Source organism: Aedes albopictus, chromosome 3 (assembly GCF_035046485.1).
Source record: "Aedes albopictus strain Foshan chromosome 3, AalbF5, whole genome shotgun sequence".
NCBI classification, from domain to species: Eukaryota; Metazoa; Arthropoda; class Insecta; order Diptera; family Culicidae; genus Aedes; species Aedes albopictus.
Genome location: NC_085138.1, coordinates 157,141,384 through 157,151,684, shown reverse-complemented (window position 1 = coordinate 157,151,684; position 10,301 = coordinate 157,141,384). Strand labels below are relative to the sequence as shown.

Genomic DNA, 10,301 nt, shown 5'->3' with positions numbered 1-10,301 from the left:
TCAGCTCACGTCAAAAGAAACGTCATTAGTACATATTCGACGAGAAAGGCACTATCACCACTAGGTGGATCAATCCAGGTTTTTATTATCTGTATTAACGAGATTTTTAGCCCTTGGCTAGTTCATCTCGGGACCCACGCCTTACTTCCCTTCCGAAGGAAGAACTTACATTTTGCGAGTTTGTCGAGAGTGGGATTCGATCCCAGATCCTCGGCGTGATAGTCACGTGCTTTATAAACACTTATTAATTGAAACTGACTTCAGAGACCTGAACATTCAATATATTCTGTTGTTCTTAGCCCGCTGGGGTAAAGAGCTACAGGCTCTCTTTCGCTTTATGCGTTATTACAGTTCCTTTTTCGGGGCGCTGTTTGAACCCATTGTGGTACGCTTATGCGTTAGTACCCTTTTCCAGGGTACTTTTCCTATTTCCCTACTTGTCCTTATCCCCATCCTTATCCTGATTTCCTACCTTTTCCCTCAGGTAGATGATGAAATAGGCTATTATTTTGACGATGGCACAAATGTCCCAAATGGAGGATAACGTGCCTCTGGAGCCGGCCTTCTGATATCAGATAGATTCTATCCTTTTGCATCACCTTGGAAGCAGCTTGCTGACGTAGTGTACGGTTTGGATAAAAAATTACCCTAATGCCAAAGGAGGATCAACGGGGACAACGGGAGAATTGCGGAGAAGGACAGCAGAACACCGCTATGATGAAAGCCACTCCTACCCCCCCCCCCCCTTCCACTTTTTTTATGTACCTGTTAGTCCCGCCGTAATCGCCATCGCCACTCTAAAGGTGTCAGAGATCCGGCCGACGAAAGCTAAAGGCCGCCATCGTAGTCATCCTGAAGTAAGTTGCGACGTAATGGTGAAAGTTTGTGGTAGCAGAAGGGTCCCCAAAGAAGTTCAAAATATGTCGATTATAGCGTTACGTAATATATGGATGCTGCCTTATGTATAGCTGACGCGATACAGCATTCTCAGTCGCTGGATGCCAAAACAGACGCTGTTTGAGCCGCTCTTACCGTTTTGAAGTCCAAATGCCAGGTATACTGAACGAAAACCCAATACTGAAATCGACTGATTTTACATATCATGAAGAAAACACCTCCTCACTGACGCTTCAGGGTCGAGCAGTGTTAGTAACAGTCACACATTGAGCTTATGGTAGACAAAGAATAAAACATTTTCATCTCCTTACAGTTGTACGAAATATGATTTTTCACGAGGAATTCTCTATGCAAATGAACTCTCTTAATACTCGTCCGTTTTTTGATACTGTAAACATTTCGACATTTATTCATCCAACAATCCTCGATGCAGCAACGATTCTAGCTCAGCACAAATAACACGCTGAAATTCTTTGTCCTGGAAGCACGAATGAATGCCCATCTCTCCAGCGTTGAACTCATCGAAAGTAGATTCTGTCAGCTCAACGTACTTGAATGATTCCACCGATGCTTGCACGAGTTCTGTTGAAATAAAGGCGTAGGTAACAATTAACTACTGTAAATCCTTCCTGATTGCAATGAAATCCTTACCATGGAATCCTTTCCGCAGCAGTTCTACCTGCAAATCAACTAGACTTGGAATTTTGCCTTGGAATCCAGCCTTCCTTAGAACCAACGCAAACTGTTGGTAGTACTGGTAGATGATTTCATCCCGACGAGTCATCTTCGTATCCTTATCCACGATGAGATCGATCAGCGATAACACGTCGAGGGCTGGTGATCCCCAATGGCAGCACTGGTAGTCGATCAGCATGGAATCAACGATACGGCCTTCCGAGTCCTTCTTGTGCATCAAATTTTTCCACTGAAAGTCGGCATGATTGAGCACGTTGTAGCCTCCCGATGATGATGATGGAGAGTTCACTGCATACACTCGTTGCCACCGTTCCTGAAAGGTTTCGTGAAGTTTCTTCAGCTTTTGGACGTACAGTTCACATCCAGGCCACTTCTCGATCCCTCTGCGCAGATCGTCAAACCCTCTGCTGAAGATGGCCAAGACAGGTCCGGTGGTTATGAAATTGCTGGCATTGAAACTTGACAGGTTCATGGTCTGGAAAAGACGGAGAAGTGAAAATAACGTTTGAAAATGCAACTCTATATATTGTTATTTGAGTTTTCTCTTCTTTCCTCGTTGAACTATTCAATTAAGTCTCAAACAAGTATGGTGTGGAGTCTTAATCTCCACATTGAGTTGCTTATAGCAATTACTTAAAACTAGATACTTTAGAAGTTGCTCTAAGAAACTTAGTTAGAGCAACTTCTAAAGTATCTAGTTTTAAGTACTTGCTATAAGCATCTTAACAAATCAATGTGGAGATTAAGACTCCACATCATACTAGTTTGAGACTTAATGCTCAAAGAAGCTTAAGGATCTGAATATATCCTGCTACTCGCAGAACTTACCGTTTCATGAAGATACAAGGATGATGCGTGAAGCATTGCTATGTTTCTCACAGTGTAAAGAGCCTCATCAAAACTTTTAATGCATTCACGTCCAGTCAGCCAACCGTGGGGTGAAATATCTTCAAGTACTATCACAGCATTCGGATCGCTTGCAGCATATATCAGTCTAAAACAATAATTATATAATGTTCTTTCCACTGAATGATTTAAGTTTACTGGCTAAGAAGAAGAGTGTCAACATTCTTGAGAGGTGCTTCCTCAACCCTAGTAACATATTATGTTTAAGCCGTAACCACCCGGGACGATTCTTTCTGACTTCATATGGCTCGTTCTCCGAAACTAGGGTACCAAATTGCATTTGGTTTGAAGTATCATCAAGGGAAAGAGTGTATCTCCCTACAATGATTCGGCGGGGATCCTCCTATGACCCTCCCCTTTTCTGCAGGGCAGCACATGTTCTGGGAACTTTGATCTCCGATAGAAATGGCCATTTTTCGATTCTAAAAGAAACCCATCTGGATGAATTTCTGGAGGAATTGATGAGAAATTTCAGAACATGTTCATGGATGAATCCATGGAGGAATTCCTGAAGAAATTCCTGAAAAAAATCCTGGGGAAATTCCAGGAGGAATGCCTAGAGGAATTTCTCAAAAAATTCCAAAAGAGTTTCCTGGATGACTTCCGAGAGGATTTTTTGGAGTAATCCGTAGACGAAATCCTAAAGGAATTTGGGTAGAAATTTCTATAGCGTTTTCTGGAAAATTATCTGGAGGAATTCCTGGAGGCATTCTTTGAGGAATTTCTGAAAAAAAATTTTATATTTTCTTGAGGAATTTCTGAAGAAATTCCTGGAAGATTTTCTGTGGGATTTTTCTGAGAAATTTCTGGAAAATTCATGGATGAATCAACGGAGGAATTTCTGAAGAAATATCTGGAGATATTCTTGGAGGAATACATGAAGGAATCCCTGCTGGAATTACTCGAGGAATTCCTGGAAGAGTAGGATTTTTGAAGAAATCCGTGGAGGAATTCCTGGAGGAATTTCTTGAGGATATTTTGGAGACATTCAGGCAGAAATTCCTATAGGATTTTCCGGTGGAATCCTTGAGGGGATTCCTGGAGGAAATTCTGATTCTTTGATGAATTTCTGGAGAAATGTCTGGAGGAACTTCTCGAAGAATTTTGGGAATTCCTCAAGAAATTCTTTGAAAAAATCCTGGAGGAATCCATTGAGGAAACCCTGTTGGAATGTTTCGAGGAATGCCTGAAGGAATTCCTGAATGAGTTTCGGGAGAAAAGTCTTTAGGGTTTCCTGGAGAAATCCGTGGAGGAATTCCAGAAGGAATCTCTAGAGGAAATCTGGGAGGAGTTCTGTCAGAAATTCCTAGAGGATTTTCTGGAGAAATACGTGGAAGAATCACTGGAGAAATTCCTGGATAAATTACGGGTTTATGGAGGGTTCCGAAGGAATTTCTAGACGATTTTTTATTAGAAAATTTTCTGGATGAACCCCTTCAAAAGTTCCTTCAGAAAATCCTCCAGAAATTTCTCCAGGAATTCCTTCAGGTATTCCTCCAAAACATCCTCTCTAAACTTCTGCCAGAATTCCTCCAGAAAGCCTCTGAAGGAATTTTCGGAGGGGTTGATGGAGGGTCCCGAAGAAATTACCAAACGAAATTGTTTAGAAAAAATTCTGGAGGAATCTCTGGAGGAGTTCCTGGTAGTATTTCTGAAGGAATTTTTGAAGAAACTTTTGGATGAGTTTATAAAGGAATTCCTTGATAAATTCCTGAAAGAGGTTTTGGAGGAATTGCTGGGAGGTATTCCTGGATAAATTCCTTCACGAATTCCTCCAAAATTACCTCTAGGAATTTCCTTAGCGATTCCCCCAGAAAATCGTGAAGGAGCTTCTACCGGACCTCTTCCAGGAATTTCTCGAGAAATTTCTCCAGGATTTCTTTAAGGAATTTCTCCAGAAATTTCTTCATGAATTCCTCCAAGGATTCATCAATCAATTTCTTCAGAAATTCCTTCACAAATTCCTTCTTCCTTCAGAAATTCCTCGAAGAGTTTCTCCAAACATTCCTCCAAGAATTCCTCCAGAAAGCCCCAAATATTTATCCGGAGATTCCTGAATAAATTCCTCCAGGAATTCCTCCCGTAGGAATTTCTCCAGGGATTCTTCCAGGTATTTCTCCAGAAAATTATCTATTAATTCTCCCAGATTTCCTCTTACAAGGTCTCCTCAATGGATTCCTCCAAGCTTTTTTTCCAGGAATTTCGCCAGGAATTCCTTCTAGGATTCACCCATGAATGTCTGCAGAAATCACTCACAACATCCTCCAGGTTTTCCACCAGTACCTTTTAATTCCGCCCTATTTTGCTTATCCTTCGGCAGATACGCGTATTTCGACTACCACTTGTAATCTTCCTCAGTGTCAGTTATCCATGACACTGAGGAAGATTACAAGTGGTAGTCGAAATACGCGTATCGGTCAAGGGAAAAGCGAAATAGGATGGAATTAAAAAGTACGAAACTGATTACACTCATTCGAAGAGGGTATTCTGTTTAGGGGGTTCGAAAAGTCGGTACAAAGATCCTCCAAATGTTACTTCAAGATTTCCTCCAGAAATACTTTCAGGAATTTCTTCAAGGATTCCACCGGAAAATCCTCTAAGAATTTCTGCCTGAATGGCTCCAAAATATCCTCTAGGGATTCCTCCAGGAATTCCTCCACGGATTACTCCAAAAATCCTAGAGGAATTAATCTGTAACTAACAACGACAATAACATGCTGTTTTCCAGTCGAAATTATGATGCTATGGTAATATTAAATATGGATCATGCCACACAGCCACACTTAGATCCACCCCGCAGTAAGATAAACTCTTCCCATTGATGATACTTCAAACCAAATGCAATTTGGTGCCCTAGTTTCGGAGAACGAGCCATTTGAAGTCAGAAAGAATCGTCCCGGGTGGTTAAGGCTTATAAACGATTATTAAGCTCAAAATATGATCTCAACTAATTTAAAACCGTTATAAAATCAAGATAACATCCTAGGTATTAATCTAGGAATTGTGTTACTCTAATGGCATTGACCGTTATAAAATTGCATATATGTAGGTTTTACGTATTGCTGCAATAAAACCGTATGAAAATTCAAACAAAATTGAGCAACATAGTTTTTTTTTATTTGTGATAAGACTGACTTCCTAATCATGTCAATGCAGTGCAATGACTAAAATTTCACTTACCTCGGAACTTCCAGATGTTCGCCAATGTCTTTTAACAGCTTCGTCATAGCCGGTAGCACCTCACTATACATTTTGATTTCTGTCTCAAACAGCCCGCTGTCTTTGGTGAGATCCCGCTTGAAACCGTCCGCAGTTGGTAAGGCCTTAATCACCAGATCCAATGTTTGCTCTTCGGATTGACTGCGACGACCGGAACGATACCGCACGGTTGTACGGAACATAATACTGGCGTAATGGTCTCCACCTTTGGTTGCAGGTCGCAGCTCGCAACCACCAACGATCTCGATCGATGGATCGTTGGCAAAACTTCGCACAGCATTTTCGAAAAATTGATCGTTCAACCATGCGGGCGCCTGTAGCTCGTCAGCGTCGTACTCGGCCATGATGAACAACGTTTGCTTGCGATTCGGTGGATGGCACTTTGTGTTCTAAATAGTGCTGACGGGCTCCGCTGCGGGTATAGTGTGAATGACTTCGCCATGTGATGAAATAGAGACACGATACGATGCGGGAGCAAACACACTAACCTACTGTCTGTGTCGAGTGGAAACGTTTATCACTAATTTGGACGAATGTGTGCATGTGTTCAAGTACAGTCAGGTCTTTTTTTACGCGGTTTTCATTTACGCGGCCGCGTAAATGAAAACTCCATACAAAAAAAAATTTCATCGTCTTATTTTTGCATGATTCGTCGAGAAATGGTGAGACTTTTTTTACGCGGTTTTTCGAATTTTGAACTGAGTTTTATTTTTACGCGGTACGTATCCCCCGCGTAAAAAAAAACCTGACTGTATGGTTAAAAGATAAGTTAGGGGTCATGTTTGTATACAAAGCAGTGACCGGTATCGCTATTAAATATTTACGTATGAGATGTTCCGCGATGCTGTTGTTTGGAATGAATCAAACTATGGAAGATTTTTGTTTAATTGAAATTCACTTTGCAATAGTTCAAAATCGGCATGGTACAGACAAATTTTGAGTCAAATTTTTGTTTTGTTCGTTCATTAATCATGGAATTTTCAAACTTTTGCAGTAATTGTTTTACTATACATGATTCGCATTTCATTAAGGTAATAAATCAATTGAGCCTGAGTGTTAAAGTTGTTTACACAAAATCATACACTTAGACAAATAAATCTAAGATTATCATAAGGTCTAACTTATGAAAAGGCCTTTAAACAATTCATAACGGCTAGAATGAATTTCATAAGGTCGATTTATGACGCGGAATCGACTCACAGTTTGGCTTTTATACTTGTTTAGCAACCGATATTCTTAAGCGGGTCGTTTCCAGTCTGCATCATTTCACGATCATTCTGATCTTTTCATAAGTTTATCTTATGTTGATAGGTCATAATAAGCATGATCGATTTTCATAAGTATTCTTATGGCATCCATACTGTAAGAATTAGTTTCTAGCTCTTACCTGCTATAGCCCGGCAGGGCGACTCGGAGCAGGGTACTTCCACTAAACTTAGGATTTCGGATGGGTGAAATTCGGGAAAAGGAAATAAATATTTCAATTTAAAACTTCTATTCTACGTCTGACCTGAATCTCCTCCCTTGCTACGTCCTTGGTCGACGCTCGATGACACATGTTGGGCCCTTGCTGCTGGTAGTGATGTACGGTGGTGGCGTTCGTCGCTGCACGACTCCAGCACGAGATGCAGGGCTCCTTCATCCACTTCTTTCTTCACTCACTGGACTTCTTCTTGTTCTTCTGCTTCCTTCGGGTTGGCCTGATTCGCCGCCGAAGCGACGGTCCTTGACTTTTAGCTAGGGGGAGGAGATAAACTCCTTTGTCGGACCCCCCTAGCGACGCTGGTGTTATTCACCGTACTACCCACTCGCCGTGGATAGTACCGACAGAAATCGCAATTTCTTCCCTTAGGTGGTACGCCCCTTTGTATCACCTAGCTTCGTCATTCTTGACGTTTAACTATGGGGGCGAGGGACTCTATTGGCTGAGCCCCCACAGTAAAGACGGCGGGTAGTTGCTGGGGTCCTTAGCGATTAGCCGCGAGAGGCGAAAAATCCTTTTCGCTTAGCCTCTCAATGGCGGTGACCCAACACCCTGACACTGTCACTGCACAGCACAAACGTTCTTGGACCGCGGGTCGACACTTTCCGGGGAATTTCGTGGCACTTTTCACTCCCGGTATTTCCAACTCCCAAACCTCTAAACGGTGCCCACAGATGAACGGAGTAGAAAGTACACGTCCGGACACTTTCGCAGTACAAAACGATCTGGTTTTCAAAATGTCATCTTCCGTCAATAATATCGCACACCACCTTCCTGCCACCTCCTACCACCGTGCTCGACTTGTTATGATGTTATGTTGCGCCGCTTTCTTTGCAACGGGTGGAGAATGGGACCAAACTTCATTTGAAAATCTATCTAAACCTACTATAATTCATTTCCTAACATATTAAAATCAAAAAACCTAACACCAAATAAAATCATACAGGAAATTAACGAATTAAAATGAATTGTACTGTACATCACGACAGTGGTGGTGCATGTTGCCCAATCAAAACAAAAACATTACTCTGAGTATCAACAAAGGACTATACAAAATACTCAGAGTACACGCAGACACGAAAATAGACAAAACGGATTGATTGTAACATGCAGGTTACAATACTTTATGACTAATGTCGAATTCGTTTATTTGCACCGCCTGCACCGCTTTGCCACCGGGTGTAGCAAACTTGCACCGAAACCGTTCGTTTATTCGCAGGTACTGTTCTGTTTTGACACCCGATTGGCACCGGTGCAAGAAAAGGCTACACCCAGTTTGAGCGCGGTGTAGCAGGTACAAAGCTAGGTTTACCAATACATGCATATCGTTGAACTTGTATCGTGGTTTTGTTTGGGTAGGAATGATGATTTTATCTTCGGCATTAGGTAAACAGTTTTCTTGGATATTCGTTTATTTTGAGATGTTTTAATTTCCAAACGGAAAATCTGTGCGTTTAAAAATTATTTAAACTTGATCGATGATTATCACGTCTTTCAACTTCTGAGGAATCTTCAAAATTTATCGATAACATGAACTTTCAAAGAGTTGATTCAACGTATATTTTTCTCATCACTACTTTTTTTTTATTATCGTAAATCTAGGGGCAAGACACTGTGCAAACAAGAGCAACTCGTTCGAAGAAATGTGTCGAAAGACACCCCTAAAAGTGCTCGAACAGTGAACTATCGGGCAACATTGTTTTGGTTTTGCGATAGTATCAGGCAACACTTCGGGAAAACCAGAGTGATCCAGAGCTATCCAGAGGAATTCTGAGCAACACTTCGATAACAGAGTTACTCTCGCTGTATCTGTCTTGCCCCTAGTCGCAAATATGTGGATTACTTTTAATGTTTTTAATCATCAGAATTTTCTGTCGCATGGTATTCTATTAATTATGAAAAAATGACGTAATAAAGTTTTGATAAGCCCAGAATAGAATAAAAATCTATTAATTCAAATTAAACTGAAATATTACTGAAGTAACATTTTGTAGGTACAACCAGTTTCAAAAACCGTAAATTCCATTTTTTTTTCTTTTACAACAAATATTGAATTTTTGAATTACATTGAAAGTCAAACAAATGTCACTAAGGGATGGTTAAAGCGTTTTTAATATGAGTTGCGTTTCAATAACGTTATGTTTTAAAAAGCATTTCTTTATTTTCCTTTTTACGTTGTAGCTAAACGTTTTCTATTGAACTGCCTTTAATTGTTTTGTGTTGAATTTGTGCACGTAGATCGTTTACAATTGTATGTTAGCATCCTTTTTTATTGGGTAACGAAAATTGTTAAATTCTAAAAAGTTGCTTCTAATTGAAAAATTATGATATTACGAGAATTTGAAGAAGATAAATAATGTAGGAGTGTTAAAACATTGGATAACAATTTTCAAGTAACATTTTCCTTACAAGTTTATCATGTACAAGTGGATTACAGGAAACTTTTAAAATTGTTAAATTCTATATAGAAAGTAAAAAAATAAAAATAAATATAAATAATGTTGTTCATCACGGAAAACATAAAAGCATCGATTATGTTTTTTTTTATATCCTTTATTGTTTTCATTGACGCTCTCACGCGCTCTTACTAATACCATCATAAGCTGTCAACAAATTGCACCGAAACCGTTCGTTTTTCCGGTGTCAATTGCTACACCGGTGCAGTGCACCGTCAGGAATAAACGAATTCGACATAAATGTCGAATTCATTTATTTGCACCGCCTGCACCGCTTTGCCACCGGGTGTAGCAAACTTGCACCAAAACCGTTCGTTTATTCGCAGGTACTGTTCTCATTTGCCACCCGATTGGCACCGGTGCAAGAAAATGCTACATCCAAATTGAGCGCGGTGTAGCAGATACAAAGCCAGATTTACCAATACATGCATATCGCTGAACTTGTATCGTGGTTTTGTTTTGGTAGAAATGATGATTTTCTCTTCGGCATTAGGTAAACAGTTTTCTTGGATATTGGTTTATTATTTTGAGATGTTTCAATTTCCAAACAGCAAATCTGTGCGTTTGAAAATTATTTAAACTTGATCGAGGATTATCACGTCTTTCAACTTCTGAGGAATCTTCAAAATTTATCGGTAACGTGA

The 10,301-nt window shown here is 40.3% G+C and overlaps 1 protein-coding gene across 1 annotated transcript; it reads right to left on the bottom strand.

The window, feature by feature from the left end:
- Positions 1-1,271: 1,271 nt before the first annotated feature.
- On the bottom strand, positions 1,272-7,888 carry LOC109422705 (uncharacterized). Its single transcript, XM_029872029.2, has 5 exons — positions 7,106-7,888; positions 5,680-6,213; positions 2,422-2,587; positions 1,549-2,068; positions 1,272-1,479 (listed from the first exon to the last, which is right to left on the bottom strand). Exons 2-5 carry the CDS (start codon positions 6,060-6,062, stop codon positions 1,304-1,306), a joined length of 1,245 nt encoding a protein of 414 aa, XP_029727889.1. The 5' UTR covers positions 6,063-6,213; positions 7,106-7,888; the 3' UTR covers positions 1,272-1,303.
- Positions 7,889-10,301: the final 2,413 nt, after the last annotated feature.